The following is a 20847-nucleotide window of genomic DNA, read 5'->3' on the forward strand; positions in this document are numbered from 1 at the left end:
TTTAAAAAAAAGTTGTTGCTTTATTACAATACATATTTACAAAAGCGCGATTGGCACAGATCCTAGGCGTAACCAAGTTTGGCAACATTCTCGTACACTTTGGGGCAATGTTCCTTCATCGCCATCTCGTACAAGCTGTTCTGACCGACCACCAGTCTTCCCCCACTGCTGAGCATGTTCCACACGTGTATTATGAGGCTGGATTCGAATGCTGTCTCGTTGTGGACTGCCTGTGGTTTGAAGTATTCTTCCCACGTTTTGTAAGAAATCGGATACGCTGCTTCCTGAGGAAGAACGTCCACGTCACAATCGTTTTGTCCTCCAATATACAATTCGTCTACAATCTCCACGTGGCAGTGCTTTTTAAAGTTTCGATTGAAGAGCTGAGGTCCGTTGGCTGCGAACTCATAGGGAGCATAGTTGGCTGAGAAGTCCTTGATGGAATCTCGGAAAAGGGGGTGGTCCGGATCAAAGGCGATCAGAGCGAAACCGAGGTTTTTTCCGTTGTCCGTAGTGGTGGTGTTGTGAAGGTGCGAAAGTGAACGTAGCACCACAATGTCAGAATCCAGATACATGCCACCATACTTCCACACGAGAAACAAGCGCATGGCATCGCTTGTGTGGGAAATCTGTAACAAAGAGACAGCTCTCTTAGAAATAAAATGACCAAACATAATTGCGATTCTTTCGATATTGTTTTAAGAGATTTTCGTTTGATTTTAAAAGGCGAGAGTCACAAAGACTGTGCAGAAACTTTCTACTGACATTTTGTGAGCACTGAATTAAGTTTATTCTCTCCTGCAAGGTTTTATAAAGTTATAAGTAATCTCAAATAAGTTATAAGCATCTTTAAGCAATGTTACAGCAGAACCTATATAAGATCTTTATATTAAAGATTCTTTAATTCCAACTGCAGGAAGCCTTCTTGTTTTAAAGTATTTTATTTAAACGTAATGAATAACAATTTTAAATTAATTTTTAAACTTATTAATAGAGTTTATATTTTAAATTTATTATTAATTTTTAAGGTATGGTAACATTTCTTCCAAAATAATAAAAGGAAATTTGTATTTCTTTAAGATTTGTCAACTTAAAACAACGGGAATTTTTTGCATAAGAAAAATAAGAATACTAATTATATAATTTTGGCAGTAGATAATTATTAGTTATGTAATCAAAACTTGCGATATTGCTGGAAATCTCAAAGAATTCTAGATGCATAATTTCTTGTTCTTACGAGTTCCTTTCGTTTACTGTTCATTAGTGCGTTGTTCTTCTTAATTATTTTCTTTTTATCTTTTGGCCATAACAAAATCAACAATTTGTCAGTCCAACGAAGTGATTATACAGCAATTTGAATATGAAGCAATTTTTAGCACCAATTTGTATCTCTTAATAAATTTTTTTCTTTATTAAAACTACGATACCGGTCAAAAAAAAAGTGTTGTCTCAGAAAAAGTGTGGCAACATTAATATAAAACTATATTTGGAAAAAAAAATAGGGTAGTTAAGAAATTGGGTTTTTTGTATAGGGTAGTTAAGAAAATACAACATGTGGTTTGGGAAAAATTCCTGTATGAGTACGAAATTAATTTTATTTTGATTTAAATACCGCATACTAAGTTCAAAAATCTATCTTCTTGCTTTTGTGAGTTTCCAGTACACATATACACAGCCTGATAGACATACAGACAGCATATCGAAAATAGGTTTTTAACTAATTCGGATAACTATAAGCAGCTACTCTAAACCACCCAAAGACACAAGAACAAAACTGAATGACCGGACTCTGCGACAGCGCAAGCAAAAGCTAAGGTTGTGCCCTAAAGACCATCACCGGTCAAGGTACAACTCTTCTGTTATTGGGGGTAGCCGACCCCATACCATTTCTGTAGCCAGCAAATGGCCAAAACCAACCAACATACCGGAAGCTTCTCATCCCTATGTCTAGAGTGCACACCCTGGGTGAGATATCGATATTAAAGTAAGTTTTACATACTAAAGATTTACCAAAATCCACAGTTGGGTTCTTTTCGTGATTACGATAATTTTTCTATATATACATTATATATGACAAAAAAATTATATTAGCGCCACATTTGTAATATAAAAATACATATTTATTTTTATTAAGTTATTTTAAAATTATCACAAAAACTGCCTCATACGCATTAAATTTTATAAATTTAACTCTTTAGAAAGTAATTTTCATATTAGGGTAAATGAAAATAAAAGTGTTTCATGCTTTTCGAGACATCTACTTTAATTTGTGAAATAGTCAATGCTGATGACATACCCTGTAGGGACTCTTCTTCCATTTTCCTTTCTTGTACCAGTGCAAGAGCGGCGTGCCCCGGAATAGAACGGCGAGATCAACTCTCAGCAGACGTACGTTGTCCAGGTGAGTGAGAGATTCAGTGAAGGGATCGGTAAAGTCCAGGGGTTCTGGGGATAGAAAAAGGATCCTCACCTGGCGGTCAGGATGATGTATAGCTGCTGATTCAACTGCGCAAGACACCCGAGCAGTGAGACGGGGGCTGTCAGAGGTCTCCACAAAAAAGATGGGATTCTGATTGATGCACTCCATATATTCTATGAAAGAATTTTTTTTTTCAAACTATTTGTTCGTTTTACAAATTGAAATGACTAAATAACTGTTTTGATTTATTGAATATAAGCAATTAAAAATATTTTCAATCTTATAAAAAATGCATAGATGAAAATGCAGAAATTTTTTCAAAAGACTAAAGCATAAACACATAGTTTTTTTTTTAAGAAGAACAGAGTCTTAAAAGAGAGCTAGAATTTTGAATAAAATTCCTGAGTACTAACAAAAGTAACTCATGTCAATCAGAGGTATTATCTCCAAGACAAAAGCCCTTTTTGCTTTTTAATTTCATTTTTTTTCTTCACATTTGGAATACCTCCGCAAATCTTACATTTTAAGTTCATTTCTTCTTGCAGTAGCTGTCATTGCCAAGGTATCCACCTGTGTCCTAGTAGGTTAAGGCAGAGCGGGCAGGGCTAACATCAATAAATATGAAGAATGTTTTCAGTTTTATCATCTGCCTGTGATCTGAATCACAAAATTCACACGTTTGAAACCCTGTACGCCCCAGGAAAATTTTCTGTTGGGTTGGCTTCCGAGGATTTCAGTCAAAAGACTTAGAATTTCAACTTACTTCCTTTAAAAATACTCTTCCCGCATAGAGGAGATGTCATATTTCTAACGCAAAAAATAACTAAGGAAAAAAAGTTACTACACTTTCCTTTTATCATAAATATTTGACTGTTGAAACTTAGCTAGATATGTTAAACTAAATGTAATTTCACCCAATTTTATTATCTATTAAACGTATGGTTCGCTCATCGGCGTTAACGAAAAATATTCTTATTATTCTGAATCTAAGCTACGAAATTGAATTCGTAAAGGATCGTTCATGTCGTAATCCTAGATCTCAGTAGTGATAATTTCTAGTTACTCAAAAAGCTAACACTTTTTATCTGAGATAAAAAGTCATCAATGTGGACATATAAAACAATTGCCAAAAATTCTCACTCCATCCGATGCATCCAAGAAAATAAATTAACAATCGTTCGAGTTGAAGAAGTAAGAAGTGTATTGTATGTACATAGAATCGCAAAAGAGGATATTTTTAGAAAGTACTAAATAGGAACGATTGGTTCGCGAAACAAATTATTTCATGAAAAGTTCCTAAATTTGACTCATGATGTAATTTCTGCATTTACATCTATTTGTTGCAGAATCCCTTGAGGTAAAGGACTTCTTGCTATCCGAGTAGAATTCGTTCACTTTCCAGGAAAGTACCGAATTGCATGAAAAGGAATCCAAACATTGAAAAACTCCGTGAAATATATCATATGATTTTGATATCTGGGATTGTAGTGTGATTCTCATACTGCTGGAGGAACTATTGCATGCTTTCTCAAAGAGTTGAGCAAAGCGTAGTCTTAGATCATAATTTTATAACTCAGATGAATGGCATTTAACATGCTTTTCAGGTGGGACAGTATTATCGTCGACATCAAACAATCCTCACTAGTCAAGTCGATGAGCGATGATGAATAAGATGAACACTGAAACTTGAGAGACAAGATGTTACAAATTTGGATGGAGAGATTAACACTATTTTCATTCCGATTATGTGCATATCTATTTCGACCAAGAAGTGAAAGGTTCTGTTGACCTTTGAATGCTAACAATTGGAGAATCAATGGGGAATACCAATTAAGTTAAGTATAAAAAAATTGAGCTACAAAACTATAGTTTTATTGATATATAATTCTTTATCGTTAACAGTTTTGTGGTCACTTCTAAAAGAATCATCCAGTTCACTTTCAGATAATCTCAGTTACGTTTTTAATTTTTTGCAGTTTGTGAAATTCTGGAAATTTTTAAAATTAGAAGTAAATTAAAACAAATGATCTAAAAATAATTACCAATATTATAAATACTTATTTTATGTATAATTAGAGAACTACTGACATACTTGCAGAAAAATGCATAGACACTGAAAGTACAAATTACAACTATTAATTTTTTAGCTTTTTTTTACGAAAGTAAATTTGAGTTCGAATGATTGAAAAATGAATATCAAAATTGGGAAGCAAAATTAATATTATATAAATATTTTTAAAATTAATCTCCTGAGTCATCTCAAATAAAATACAACATTGTGAATAACACCGAAATACCAAAATGACACAAGACATACCTTGACTTTATGCTATACCTGAAATCGATTTCCTCTAGTTTTATTAGAATTAATAGTACTGCCAAATGGTGTTAATATTTATAAGAAAATAAATTAAAATCTGAATCTTTTATGAATAATTAAGGTATCAAAAGTCAGCTTATGGTAGAAAGAAGTATAAAACAGGGTATTTTGGTCACTTTAGGCAAATTAACTTTGTAGATATTATCATCTTGTTCGGTGCAAAATGACCGTATGGAAAATATGCATATAATTTATATATGATTAATCATGCTCTAGAAGACTCGTTAAACAATTCCATTTTTTCCACATTTATATACAAGTTTTCTAATAAACCAATTTTAGTAACAGCAACGTTAAGAATTACTTCGATATGTTTCCAATTACTCTTAAGTCTCTAGGATAATTGGGGACGAATATCTTAATTTCTGAATATAGTAAAAAATTGTTTTGAAGAGAATATATTTGAAGTGACCAAAAATTATTGCTCATTGTTTGAGAATTTATTTTACCACCCATTCTCATCTATTCCCAATTACTATTTTTTTTTACCTAGCTTTTCAATAAAAACATTTTTTTTTCATATCCTTTCTTTCCCGGAATATCGTATATAAACTATCATTTTATTTAATGCATTTAATTTGTAGTAATTTATCATCATTCCGACCCCATTTCCGCGAGGAAGAGTTGAGGAAAGGAATTTTTATGTGATACGACAAGAAAATATCTGAAATTTAAAATTAAGCATTAAAAGGAAGAAGAACTAGTAATTCGATTTAATAGTGGAAAATTTAGTGAAGAGTGCCCACTTCACGTAGAGTGTTCAATATCCCTTTAAATTTACGTTACCTGAAAAAGTATACTTCAGTAATAGAATCTGGTAGCATATCTCAGAAATTGCAAAGTGTCATTAACCACCAAAACAAGCTTCTATTTAGCCAAATTGATCTCTTCAAATTTATTACATTCATTTGACCAGTGACAACTGCCTTAATCTCTCAGGCACGCGCATAATGGGTAGTCATTCTGGTATCTTCGACATAATAGATCAAAATAGAAATTTTGTTAAAAAAAATCAATTGTAGATGATCTCAAATCACTTCCTCCTTTTCCAAACCTTCCGTTTCTGATGGAAACGAATAAAAATCCTCATCATTAGATTTCTTTCACAGCATATCTTTTTTTCTTTCCTTTTGTTTTGTTTCCTGCCATACTTAATTTAAACCACATCGAGTCGTCATTAATTACTAACTTCCATGCGTGAAGAATAATATACATATTGACCATGTGGTAGATTCTTTAAAAATATGAACTGTTGATTTGACATAAAATTATGAGCATTATTGGGAGGGAGGACAAGACGTTATCGCGTTAACATATCTAATATCAATTCCAATCACATAATAAATATTACGAATGCCTGATAATTACTATAAAAACTCGTTCTATAAAAATCATATAATAAATATTTTTATTACTATAAAAACTTGTTCTCAATTATCCCAAGATGAAAATTATAATGGATATATGAGAACATTATCTTAATTCTCAGGAGCAAGTATCAAAACGAAAATTAAGTTTTTCTCATAACCCTTATTCTCTACATATAAAGAAAGATACAAATTTGTAAATGACACAGGGAATGATTAAGGAAATTTAGGAAATTTTGATATCACTTTTTTTCTAAGACAATTTTAACTAAAGTATAAAAAAAAACCGTCAGAAAATAATATAATAATATTATGAAAATGAGAAGGTATTATTTGTTTTTCTTTAGAGTTCTTTAAAGAAAGCATAGATTTTCCAGATCGTGAAATCTGGTGCATATTGTAGACACTATTCCCAATTATCTTTCATAATCTTGCTTGTTTTTAAAACCGAGAGGAGCTGGTTTAAAATGATATCAAAGGATTAATTAAACAATTATTACATAAAAAGTGAAAGACTGATTGTGGAAAATTTATTTACCTTATGGGCAATTATAACTTAAATTTTAAATGGTGTGTTTTGATACTTTTAATATTTAGAAAAAAAAATATTAAAGCATTATGCAGCGTTAATGAATTAGAGAAAGAATAAAAAATAATTTTTCTCTCAATAATCTTTTTTATGTCTTTTACCTTAACTAAAAAATCCCGTGAATGTGAATAGTAGAAAGATAAAATGCGACAGGCTTACCGACAGTTTTCAGTAATTTGGCGTTCGGTCCACATTCCCAGTTAAAAGGATCATCATCAAATGTCAGGTCAATTGGCTCTTCTACGGAAAACAAAAGAGTTGTACGTTACTTCAAAACTTTATTAAACGTTATTTCATCAAGAAATCCACTCAAGTAACATTGGAATCTTATTAAATTGAATGAAGTCATTTGTTATGTCATTACTCTTCAATTTTGCTGAAAGAAAAATCTTACACGTTTCAAATAATGGAATTAAAAAAACAACATCAATCTTTATATCTCATACTGGTCTGTCGAATCTAAGCTGATTGTTAAATAACTCCATTGTTAAAAATAATCTAAGTCAAGTGAGAATATAAAATTCAAAAGATCTTATTTATTTTAAATATGAACGAAAATAAATCGAAACAAAAATTATAAGACAATACAAATTTTCTTTTAAACTGTTATTTTTCAAATATTAATTGGTATTTCAAATGGAAATGATTATTTTTCAGTTTCTATTAAAATAGATCTTTTAACTTTCAATCATGTTTTCAATGGCATCAAATTTGTAATAGAAAACATGCAAGTGCGATAACAGTAATTAAGAATCAAAGATTTAGACACTGCCTTTAGTGAAATGCCTATCAAAAAGCTCCACAATTATTCACATTTTAATGGTTCTTCTCTTCAACCGGTTTCTATTTCTTTCCGAGGAAATTCTATGCAATAACAGAAATCGTTATATCTGTTATTGCATATATCTGTTAAAGTTAAACAGAGATATAATTAATGTTCTTGGGTGGTGAGTAAATCTCATTGTCTCAAACTGTCGTAATAAAGATTAATCATGATGTTGAGATGCTTTTTTATATTCTTTTCTCAAAATCACACCAAAAATATAACTGCTGTTGCACAGAAGATGGGGATTTTCTTTTGTGTTTTGATATTGTCTGACGATACGAGTAGATTTATCGTATTCCTCCAGGACCCAGTTAGCCCTTAAAGTAATGGAAACATGCAGTATTTCTGAAAGAACTGTTGGATACCACTGAGAGCTGGAAATTAAAAATTGTAAGTGTTCTCTTATGTGATAAGAAAGGAGACTTGTTGATCGAATCCATATTGCGAAAATACTTCGAACGATTGTGATATTCTCTTCACCATACAATGTAAAACAAAGATAGATGCGTGCATGTTCACTCTTAGAGCTTTCTTGTCATTGTCATGTTCGACCGCATCTTGCTGATCATACATAGCGACTGAATTAGTACTTTGACTAACAGAACAGAAAGCCGTCTCATACCTCCATATCAGTAACCATTCTGGTCACTGAACGGTTTTTAAATTCAAAATTAAAATTGGTTATTAAATACCAAAATATTTAAAGTAGAAAAACAAAAATAATTATGTACAGAATTTATAAGCATATAAGAAATGATAACAAACCGAAAGTATTTACAAAGATTTCCTACTTTGAAGTATTATAGAAAAATTATTTGGAATAATATTATGTAGAAAGATATTTTGTATGGAAAAAAAAACACATGAATTCTGAATTCATTTGTTAGCATGACACAGTAGATGAGGATGCAGCTATAAAAATAAAAAAAATAATAAATAAATAATAATTGGTTAATGGTAACAAGGAAAAACTCTGTTTAGAAGATATTTATGACTGCAAACGCACGTGAAGAAACAGGGTGCTTTCCCCACCCTCCCCCAGTCCTTCTGAGTATGACACTTGATGGTGAGAGCTAGGGAGGCAAGAAAATATATCTGCTTTCACTAGTAAATTTAATTGTCCGATGGATCTTTTGTCTAGAGAGTAAGTTGCTGAGACTCTTTTCAGCCGTTTTTGTTCATGGCTTGGTGATGGTTTTTTTTTTCATATGGCAAGACATTGCGAGGATGCATTCCATGGCATAATGAAGTGCCGTGCCAATCCCACCGCAACTGCACTGATCACTCTCAGACAGAGTGACTCTTTTGAAGTAGAAAGGGAAAGGGCTGTGTTCTGAAAAGAAAATAATATCCTCTCTGATCCAGTTAGTGGAATGAAGCTTAACGGAGTGCAAGCTATTAGAAACTTTTCTTCCTATATCACCACTGCTCCAATATCTTTGCCATTCCTTTAGCATGATTTTCCGGAAGAGGTCTTTTATATGTGATTTACTAAGCGTTTTGTGCATCTTGACCCTAAGTAACACCCACTGACTTCTCTAATCACAGGCAATTCTTCATAGTCTGCGTTATGGTTATGCAAAACGTATTGCACAGAACTTGTTTCTTTCAGAGATGGACCAATCTTTGAGGATGAAACTAGTATCATTCAGATTACAACGTATGAAAATTCTTAATAATAGTAAGAACTTTTATGGAACATAATTGCCACATTGATTTGAATGGGTAGAAGCTTCGTTGCAATAATAAGGAAGATAATTCAGTAACATGTATGCGCAATTTATTAAATAATATGTAAAAGGAAATCGAACTTACTTTTCAGAAAAGGCATGTTTATGTTTAAGCAAAGTGAAGACGGATTTAGTAGCTAGAGAAAAGTCTGCACCATGCTTGTGTTCCTTATATATATATATATATATATATATATGTGTGTGTGTGTGTGTGTGTGCGTGTGTGTAATGGAATGTTAAAAATAAATCGCATACTAATTGGTAATATTTAAATTAGGGTAGTAAAATCCAATTAAAATTATTTTCCCATGTTGTTGTTGTTTCTGACCGCATCCAATAATTTTGACAGTTTTTAAGTAAAATAGTTCTTTTTCTCATGATTTTACATTTTAAGATAGATTAGGTTGCAGAATTTCATCAGAAAAAATAAGTATTTGAACAAAGTAATTTGCTAGAATGAATGACCAGTATTTAGTAAAACGATTCATAGGATTCAGAGAAGTTCTTACCATAGACTATGAGGTAGTACACCATGAAATGCACCGTGAAGATGATTAAGCAGGCTGTGACGCATACAGCCACTGGTCTATATTTCCTACAGCGATGCATCTTTGCTCGCCAACCTAGAATAATATAAATTATTAAGTTTTCAAAACAACTATTTAAATATACATTAAATAATTCATTAAACTAAATAGTTGCTATTCAAAATTTATAGCAAAAGAAAACATTTTTAAGACATAAAAATATTTAGATTTCCGTTTGACAATATATACAATATCAAGGCTTCAAAGTCTAATATCAGGGTACTCTGATTTACAACAAAGAATCATGTAAAAAGAATCAAAAATTAAAACTTAAGCTTTTTTTTCAGATGTTCATTGTGAGAGCATTACACTTTCCTGGTGACACCCATGTGATCGATAGGGGAATTCAGCTAATACTTTTAGCTTTCAAATGTTATTTTTATATTTATTATTTATTTAAGATCATTAGATAAATTCCATTTATAAATTAATTTCTTTAATCATTTAAAAAATAGAAATTCTTGCTTTGGTTGGAAACGAAAAATGAACATCTAGATTTTAGTTTCATCAAAAAATTTAGCGAGGCCTTAAATCAAGCTTTTAATTTTTGTCAGCATTGTGTAATGGGGCATCTCAATATAATAATTAAGGGATATTTAATTGAATTCCTAAATGCTCATAGTGTGATTAATGCTTTTATGAATATTTTTTACTGTTTCTGATTTCTAATTAGAAATGTAAAATAATTGTTCATGGATTCATTCAAATGTTGAGTAATTTGGTAGCAAATATACTTCTCGTGATTTTAAAAAGGGATAATGAGTATGTTTGATGTCATTGGAGCGTCAAGTACTTTCATCTTGTGCTTCAAATTGTTATGTGAAAAGGAATTGGAAGAACTTGGACTCGATTCCTTCAAATAAACCCAACTTAGACTACAGAATATGTTTTTCAACACTTTGCATGATTTTTTACTTTTTTTTTGTGAAATAAATAAAGGTGATATAATTCATGCTCTATATTACAGGGAAAATGATTTAAAAAATCCTGGTATGAATATATAATATGAAATAATTAAAAAAGCAGTATGATGGAAAGGTCCATCATCACGCAAGTTTACAAGTTAAGCTCAGTACAAAATCTCCAATGTCCGTTTCTTCTAAATTTCTCCACTCATTATCGTTTTTAGTAGCAAAAAAAATATAAAAGATATATTTTTTTTATATCAGATATAAAAAAAATATTCAAGAAATTGCACATTTCTTTCTGCAACAAACAGCGGAATGCCAAGTTCGAACCCGCAATAATGATTGCGACATTTGACTTTTTTTTTGACAACTACATTCCTAATTACCCAATAGTCGTGAAAGCAGGTGCCAGTAAGAACCCATTTACTGTACACCTGTTTTGAGTACAATTTTTGGTTCACTAAATGTTATGATGGAAATTTCCATCATCATGCAAAGAAGGGCTAAATCGATAAAGGAAAAATGTTCTGGTAAATTTAAGCATTTTTTTCATTTGTATTTGGTTATCTGTTATATATATATATATTTAATTACACAGTTAATTTTTTTTTTTTTTTTTTGAAAATGGCTGAGTTGTTGTTGAAAGTCATAGCAACACGCAACAGAAAAATTTATCTTTGAATTTTGCTTTGATCTATTGCTGCAAAATTAAAATAGATTGATTGCAAAATACATAAAGCTCACTTTTTAAATTTCATTAACTATTGTGAAAAGGTATTGGAAAAGCAATGAAATCGTTGGTTGCAATTACTTGCACGCAATGAATCAAAGTTATGACCTTCGTAGGTTCATTCAGGCGCCGAATACGAATAGAGTTTTTAAAATTATTATAATGCCACTCAAGCAGCATTGTAATTCATTTTAAAAGACTTATATATTCTTTTATGTTTTGTGTTTTTGCAATGCAGCAGTAGGTGCTCGAAAATAAACAAAACTATACTTTTTCAAAGAAATCAGATAAGAATCTGTTATACAGCTTAAGGATCAATGAGGATATTTACACAAGGTTAAAAAAAAGTCTAGGTATGATTTATTCTTTCTATAGGAATTAAATTAAAATGATATGAAGAGAGCAGTTAGGTAAATTCACAAAATGGAAGCTAATATTTATGCCGAGTTTACACTCTGCCAGTTATAAGACGGCCAATAGGCAGCTCATGCGTAGAAAGGAACTGATTTATGTTTGCAACAATTTCATAAAGATTCAGGCATTCCATGATTGGCTATAAACTGCCATATTGGCATCCCTGGATTTTTCTTTTTCACAGTGTATCGTATTAAAATGATGGATATTTACACAAAGAACCATGGTAAAATTTAAAAGAAAAGGTCAAAAGGTCTAAAATTGGAAAACTATAGAAAAAAAAAATAGCAGATACAATGAAAAAACCTTGCATCAGAAAGAGCAAAGAGCAAAAAATGTCGGAATTAATTATGATAAGTGATCAATTTTTCCACGCAAAAAAAACCGTCAAATTCTACAAACTCATGTGTAGTAAGAAAAAACTGCAGTACAGCGGCATGTTGTTGTCCCGTCGGGACAAGTACTTGCCATGGACCGAACAGCATTTTTCAGCCTTTCTACGCATGCGCTGTCAACTGACCGTTTTATAACTGGCAGAGTGTAAACCCGACAATAGCTAAAATGTTGTAAGTTTTTGTTTTGTCTCATTGATAATGACTATCATTTTGTGAATTTCCACCTTTCTTTCAAACTTCTCTAAAATGGCAGATGAATTTACTTCATAAAATTCTTCATCCATACACATGCACACACACACACACACACCTTCCTTCAATTGACAGATTTTCTTTTTCAATATGAATGCTTCTTAAAAGTTTTATTATTATATTTTTGCAATGAATTTTTTTTTATAGTTTATTAAGTTTTATGAGTCTTGAATATATAGAAAATGCTTTGAAATTTTTGAATTAACGCAGCCTAGAACCATTTGTTTTAATCCATCATGGTGAGCCATAAAACTTTACTACTAGTACTACAATTTAAGTCTGCTGTCTAAATCTGCAAATAAACTTGTGTGTTCCATTTATTTCCATCTATGAAATCATGAATGAAGTTGCAGATGGACCGAACGCTGATTTACAGTATATGGATTCGGAAAAGATTTAGAAATTATCACAAATTAACGTTCGCAAGACTTAAGAATAGTACACTCCCGAGAATCCGGCCTAATGTGCGCGCGAGGACTGGTCGGATAACAAGAAAGCCGGATATGTCGGAGTTCTCTGACCTCATTTCCTTGCCCACCAATACCAGAAGACAAAGTTTTTATAACAAAACTTACTGCTATTATACGTATTTTCTCACTTCTTACTAAATACTAAACCCACCATTTATCTCAATGTGAACACAGCCACTGACCGTTGAACCATAGAAGCATTTGCCAGTAAAGTGTCGAATTTAAACAGAAGGCTCTGTACTCGAAGTTTATATATGTTTAAATACTGCACTGCACGTTTCAAGAATTAATTAGAGAAAAATTTAGTTAAGGGATATAAACTGTTCACATTTCAACATACATTCTGGAAATGCCCAAGTTAAAAGTAGGAAACATAAACAAAACATTAACGTAAGTCTTTGGCCGAATTTTTATGAAAATTGCCTCAAATTAATTTTATTTCACTGATAAATGATTACACACATTTGAAAAGGTAACACTAAGATAAGAGTCAAAGCTTACAGTTTTTAGGTTTTGAAAAGTCCTTAATAGATTATTGCTTCTGCAAAGCCTTGCCTTTCTCATTTATTTATGATAAAAGAAAACTAGGCCGGATAGTACGGAACCCGGATGTCCGGGAATGTACTGTAATGAAAATCTTCCTGGAATCGAGCCTCAATAAGAATGCAAAGGGAAAGTAGAAAATGAGACTGACGAAATGGAAGGAAAATTCAGATCTTGGAACTGGTCAGGACAGAGGAGGAGTCAAAAGAACTGGCATTGGCGATAGATCCAAATGCAGTGAGAAGTGCCAATTTCCATTGTAGATAAGCAAAAAGATTTTACAGTAAAATCAAGTAAAGGAGAAAAAAAATCTGTCATTGTTCTTTTTACACAAGTTTTTTTTTTTTTTTTTTTTTTTGTGAATGTGAGTGTCTGTAGTAACAATTTCCGGCATTTGTTATTTAGTGCTATAAAACTATTCTAATTTCAGATTAAATCATATTTTATGTCTTTTGTAGTTTCAATGAACTGAGATGCAATGGATGAGATCAAATAGAAAATAAAAACAATTTTAAAAGTTAACAATTTATCAGTTTAAATCTACCATCCATTATAACCACACATGCAGCTTGCTGGCGTTTACGCTAGTATCAAAAAATGGGGAGATAGTGATTGCAATAGTCCTCCATAACTTTGAGGATATCTGAGATTTTCTTTCCTCACTTTTTGTATTTTTATGGACACGACAACAACAACAGCAACAAGAGTTATATTCGTACATGTAAAATTCAGAACACTGGCTTAATCTGTATAGCTTGGCCCTTATCAAATTTGGAAACAAATCCGTCAAAAGGTTAATTGTCTGTTAATCTGTATTTTCGCGCGCACATTTAACGCAACTACGCAAAAATGTAGCGACATAAATAAACGAAATTTGGTATGTGATCTTGTGACTACAATTGCACATCTATTTCAGATTTTGTCTTAATCCACTGGAGAAAATCCGTTCAAAATATACATATACGATTTTTGGGTACTTGTGTATTAATCGCATGCTAAGGATTAATGGTCAAAAAAAGTCACAAAGATCAACAATAGGTTCAACAAAACAGTTTATCGCATACCAAAGATAAATATTTCGTAACTATTGTTTGTCATTGCCATACGAGGCATTCACGGCTTTACCCATTGTCCTGAATGTTATGCGTGAGGGGGGGGAGGTAGCATCTTTGTTAAAGAGTATATAAGGAAGTTTTGACAGATCACTCAACTGGTTTATTCCTTACTTCTTCACCGTCCGAAATGAATTCGTAAATTAACCAAGAAGAAGGCATTCCTTCAAAATGTATTCCGAAGACTGCTGTTCCTTCAAATTTTCATCTGAGTATGCGTGTTGTCTCAAAAAAGTAGAACAAGCTTTTATTTCCCTAAATATTGTACTTTGGAATATATGTGCAACTAAAAAATTTCATTAAATAAGATGGAAATTTATATTAAAAAATACTTAGGCTGCTATGCAAATCGATAGTAAAATGTTTAAAAAGTAATTTTTTATGCAAAGAAACAGATTATTTAAGATAGCCCAGAGATGTACTGGAATGCCGAACAAGGGAATAAAATTCTTTGCTTGATTATGCTTTTTATAAAATATTGACTATTTCAGTAATAAGTATCTTTGGAAAATGCTGATGATTTCTATTGCATATAATAGTAATGTTTACTTACTTGTAGAAGAATACAAATGTCATCTTCTAAATCCCCAGCATAATTCAACAAACAATTTAGAAAACAATTTTGTGATAGTAAATTACAGGATTCTTACCCCCTCCCTCCCCTCCTGGGTAGGAATGGAGAAGATGGTGGCCTTACACAAATGATGCGGAAATTGATATTTCGGCTTATTTTTTCAAGTTATCTTTAAGTGAACAGTCCATTCAGATCTCAACATTTAAAAATAGATAGTGTAGAAACATTTCAACGGAATAGCTGTCACCTACAAAACATTCGTGGAGTCCATAGACTGTTACAACAGTTACGTGAACAACTATATGATAGGAGATTGAGATTTTACAGCTGGGCACATGCTTCTATTATGTAGTATTCCCAGGAATACAGAAATGCTGCAAATTTCTTTCTAGGTATTTATTCATCAGATGCAATGATTTTTCTTAAAATTGTTTGGAATTGAAATTTTATTTATTTAAAGCATTTAATTCGTTTTTCGGATATATCTTTTTCATTTCATAGAGCATAAAATGATATATTCAGAAAAATAAAATATTGAATTTGATGTCATTATTTTTCAGTCATTGCCGAATTAGCCAATTCAGGTTTCTGATTTTGGTGGCAATTCTTCTGTTCTTTTCCATTCACAAATGTTCTCCACCTTATAATTCGGACCGAATTTTCTGTGTTTATCTACATGCAATGTTTTGCAAATAACATTCGGGTGTGACGCTGGTTGTTTCTATGTACTAAAATGACACAAACGATGCAGACAAAATGACTTTGAAATGCCATCAAAGATGCTCATGCGAAATCAAAAAGAAAACATTGAGATTAGAGTTCGATTTCGTAAACGAAGAGAGGCAGAGCGTTTCCATGAATATCATGAAATCCTGATAACAGTTCAATGTTGATTCCGGTGAAACTCGGCTTAAAAACAGTCGGTTTCTTAAGATCTATAACGTCTAACAACGACATGTGAACCTTCATGTACTCTCGAATTAAAGCAAAACCTCTGCACTAGCAAACGTATTTGAAAAAAATTATAAATACTATTTGCAATCGTATCTATTCCTTAAAAGGATTTATGTTATCTTTTCTTTATTGAGTGTCTTATCGCATTAAAAATGGAGATAACATTTTATCGTAAAGGATGGAACAGAGAGCTGAAACAATTTAATTATTTCATTTCCTTAGTTAAAGTGCTCTAGATACTGTAGACATATTACGCTCTCAAATAATATATCAAGGGCGTGACACCAATTGTTAAATCTTATTTTGAAGGATGAACAGACGTCATATTTTCCCATCTTCCTCAATATGGAATCGAGCGTATTAATGCTAATTCAGTGTGCATTTCATGCATTTTTTTTCTGAAACCGGCAGGGTTCAAAGAATTGATATAGATAAAAGTTCAAACCCATGTGAAAGGAAATTAATTTTTGAAGTTTTTTAAATGCATTCGATTACTTTGAGATATTTTTTTATAATTAAAAATTTAATGAAATTTTCTTCTTTTATTCCTTTTTTCTACTATGTGTTTTTAAAAATAATTGTTAATTATGTTTTTGTGCGTGAATAAATTTAATCGAATCGCACACTTTTAAAATAATTCAATTATTTTTTTATTTGAAAATTTTATTTAATCTTGTGTAAATTACTAACATGATCTTCGTAATAATCTAAGTTGTATATTTGAATCTCATGATTTTTAGAACCCTTTTTCATAAAAAGAAACAAATTCTATGAGAATATAAATTTTTTTCGATGCTTTGTTGCAATAATTAAAAAAAAAATGCTGAGAAAGTTTGAATTTATTGAATAAATGCATGCTTTATAGTACCGAAATGAAAAGCATTGAATTCCATTTCATTGTTGTTATTTTAGAATTTTCAAGAATTACAACGAAATGGCCAAGTCATTTAAAGTGTTTACCAATTTTTTTTTTCTAAACATGAAAACATTCAAAAATTTCATAATTTTCAAAATCTTGTTCTGCTTTTCTCTTGAAGACAAGTAATGAAGCATTATTTTGTATTTTATAAGGTTTTCGAAAGTAAGTGGATATCATGCATATTGGAATTCTCTTTACTAAGAATTACTGAGGTCATTTACCTCGCAATGAATAATCCTGTACAGCGAATTTCCATTGTGAAGCTGTGGGATCTCGCTCAGTTCGCTCTCAGTGAAGGGTGGTGTCCATGTGACGAATATTCTCACGTTATTACGAATGTGGGGCTCTTGTCACAGCTCCAATCTATGAAATCTATCTCATAATAGCCTTCTGGTAGCTCCAAAGTAGGATGCTGTGTGATACCCCGACCTAGCCAGATGTCATTCTGGAAACTTGATGGGGCCGCCGAAGAGCAGCCCCATCTAGCAAGAAGGAACAAACTACACTTGGTGACATTGGACCCTTGCAAACAGTAAAGAACTCTCTAGAGAAAACCCATATTGGTACAAAAAAAGAATAGAAAAAAAACATTACATTTTACATTACAAATTAAGTTGTGAAACATTAAACATGCATTAAAATACATTACATGAGAGTTAAAGTTTTACATTAGGAGTGTGCTAAACACAAAAAAGTTTGACAAAATGTCCCTAATAGAAGATTTAATTAGTGGAGTTTTCATGAGTTCTCCGACTTGACTATATGAGACTTGACTCAATTTCTTGACTATATGAGACTATGTTTTCGCCATAATATACAGACTTTGATCACGCAATTTATAGATCCTTCTTCGTTGCCACACTGACAAGTCGAACGAGCAGAGAAAGGTCAAAGAAGCGACTTTGATGCACAGAAAATACACCATGGTCAGTGTAGACTTGGTTAAGATAAAAATCACCCTCAGTTCTGTTAACCAAATTCGGCTCCGAAGTAGGATATTAGTTTAACAAATCAAAGCTGTGTCTCGCTACCATAAATTGTTTAATTTCCTATAAATTTTTTGTAGCTGCCAATGTATACAAAATAATATTTTTTTTCTGCGTTTGTTGATAGTTTTTTGTTGCCATAGCAAAAAAGCAAGTTTTTATTGGAAATTGAATGCAAACACTATGTGTTTAATAAAGTGACGGCTTCAGTTCAAGAACCAGAAAATTATTGATGGGCTTGTCAAATATGCTTGATGTGAACGCCATAATAGATCCTGAAGCAGGAGAAGTTTTTATTTAAAGCTCCAGTGTTTTAAATGCTGTCATAACCAACTATTTTTTGCATTTCTTTTTTGTTTCGTGAATTCTTATCATTGCCCCTTTACTTCTTCCTATGACTTATGTATCTTTCTTTATCGCACTAAGTTAACAAAGAAAAATTAGTAAAATTACAGAGTGAAGGTGAATGAGACAAAAATCAAACTAAAGCTCCATAGGAAAATGTAACTTGTAACATTAGCAGACTGGATTAAAGGTTCAATTCTCTAGCTTTGTTTTGGGATTTCTAGCCCTGGGGCATAAATTATTAATGTATATCCGGAGAAAAGCAGTAATTAAAGATTGCTTGGATGGAAAAAATGATCGTTATATTTTAAATATTTGATGAATTTAATAAGCTAGCGGCACTGTTGTATAAAAAATGCATTTTTTGTATCAATGAATAGATTTTGGAATTATTATTTGATAATGGCATGCACATAACCTGTTTATTCTTACAGAAATATCATCCGTTCTTTAAAAGTTTGGAAGTGCTTTACAGAATAATTCAGCATTCTCTGCAATTGTTATTAAACTCTACTTGCAATTGTTGCTCTACTTACTCTACTTGCAATTGTTATTAAACTCTTTCAAGCCTCAAAGATATCTAAGTGCATTTAAATCAATGATTTTAAAAAAGTTTGAAAGGGCTTGTTAAGTCTTAAAAGAGCTAAAATTTATCTCGAAATTAAAATCCTCTCTCAATTTTATTTCATTGAGATTATCGTTTTTTATAACTTTGGAAACAAATGGACTAAAACAAATATTATCAAGTGTTATAATGCATATATAGACATGGAAAAAGATTTAAATATTATCGTTTTAACATAATGAATGGGAAATACAAATTGAAAAATAATACTATGAATTAAAAAAAGGAAGATGATAAACTTTTCGACAAATGTGCTAATTTTATGTTTTGTTTCTAAAACGCACTCTGTTTATTTCATTTCCTACGCAATAGGTATGAAAGTATGTGTTATCACAAAAATTTATAGTTAATTATTTGGAATGTTTGATCTATTTACTTATCATTTTAGTTTTTTCTAAAAAAGATAATTCTGTCGAAGAAAATATTCTCAAATACCAATAATTATTTTTGTGGGTTTATGGGTTGTTTTGTGGGAAAAGTCTAATATTTATTAAATTTCTTAAAATTATATTTAAATGAAGTTAATTCAGGTAACGATCAAATTGTTTGACTTACGAATGTTATTCCAAATTTAGATGCAATTTGCCTTAATTTTGCTCCTATAAATCTCGTAGTGGATGAAGAATTTCAATTCTTTCGGCGCCATTTAAGTATATCACATGACCTAATACTAAAAAAAAATATCACGTGACCTAAAGATAAAAAATATACCCCGTGACCAAATGGAATGCTAAAAATATATACATTCAGCTCATTCATTTAACGAAATAAAAGGCTTAAAAAGCATAACAACTTCTTAAATTCCAGAATACTTTCGGAAACATTTTTTTTTTTTTTTAAATTTCTAACAAATATTCGTTTTTAACTAAAAAATCTCATTTTTCAAGAATTTCTGAAAATTCGAATCAATAATTAAACAATTACATCAGCAATATCACTTTTCCTTGTAGTTCATAAAACTGTTATTATCTAAGAAATGCCTTTTATTGCATTTTGAGCTAAAATTAAAATAAGGCTGCATTCGAATTTACAAAAAGTGAGAAAATGAATGAAGAAAGAACTCTTACCTTTTACTTGGAGCCATGTGAATTCCCCCTTTCTTAAAGGGTTTTATTAACTGAAAATGAATGAATTGTTCTATAGGCGTCTTATCAGGAAGTTTATCAGAAAAATGATAAGAGAAAACGTGACGCTCACCTATGATGCCTCGTTTTATACCATTACCTTCATGTGGTATTTCTATCGACAGAATCAATCCTCAATTATTATCAGCTACGATGGCGTAGTCATCTTTTCATAGACCTTGACTTTCTCTAATACAATTGAAAGATATTTGAAAATTCTATCGAAAATCAAAAACGGTACATTTTATAGTTTTATTGCTCAGGCGAAGAGAAATTTTTACAGTTGAAGATTCATTTCTTACCATACAAACACTATAAAATATCACTATAAAATATCATCATAAAATTTCATTTCATTCATTAATACAGTAATTTTGTACTCAGAAAGCAAAATGTTTTAAGTTCATTTTTAAGAGGGATAAAACATAACCAAGTAAGAATGAAAAGTAAATGCGTTTTTCATATTTAATTACAAAACCATAAATAAATAGTTACATAGTAATCTTGTGACAAATACATAAAAAAAATGCAGAATAAATTTTGCAATTAATATTAGTATAACAGTCCTAAATTAAGAGTATTTTGGAATAGTTGCAAA

At 31.2% G+C, this 20847-nt stretch overlaps 1 protein-coding gene across 5 annotated transcripts; it reads right to left on the reverse strand.

The window, feature by feature from the left end:
• Positions 1–20322, reverse strand: LOC129985119 (lactosylceramide 4-alpha-galactosyltransferase-like). Of its 5 annotated transcripts, none has more exons than XM_056095034.1 (6): positions 20193–20235; positions 17391–17713; positions 9821–9934; positions 6915–6995; positions 2297–2592; positions 1–629 (listed from the first exon to the last, which is right to left on the reverse strand). In XM_056095034.1, the coding sequence occupies exons 3-6, from the start codon at positions 9918–9920 to the stop codon at positions 63–65; spliced, it is 1044 nt and encodes a 347-aa protein (XP_055951009.1). In that variant the 5' UTR covers positions 9921–9934; positions 17391–17713; positions 20193–20235; the 3' UTR covers positions 1–62. The 5 variants fall into 5 exon arrangements, with proteins under 5 accessions (XP_055951009.1, XP_055951010.1, XP_055951008.1 ...); XM_056095035.1 differs by lacking the exon at positions 20193–20235 and adding an exon at positions 19681–19769; XM_056095033.1 differs by lacking the exon at positions 17391–17713 and having other exon boundaries at positions 20193–20322.
• Between the last annotated feature and the right edge of the window lie 525 nt (positions 20323–20847).

Source organism: Argiope bruennichi, chromosome 9 (genome assembly GCF_947563725.1).
Source record: "Argiope bruennichi chromosome 9, qqArgBrue1.1, whole genome shotgun sequence".
Lineage (NCBI taxonomy): Eukaryota > Metazoa > Arthropoda > Arachnida > Araneae > Araneidae > Argiope > Argiope bruennichi.

Coding starts and splice junctions, on each gene's coding strand:
- LOC129985119 (XM_056095033.1), bottom strand. CDS start 9,920: ATGCATCGCTGTAGGAAATATAGACCAGTGGCTGTATGCGTCACAGCC. Junction 6,996..9,820: donor GTACTACCTCATAGTCTATG/GTAAGAACTTCT, acceptor TGTTTTCCGTAG/AAGAGCCAATTGACCTGACA. Junction 2,593..6,914: donor CAAATTACTGAAAACTGTCG/GTAAGCCTGTCG, acceptor ATTCTTTCATAG/AATATATGGAGTGCATCAAT.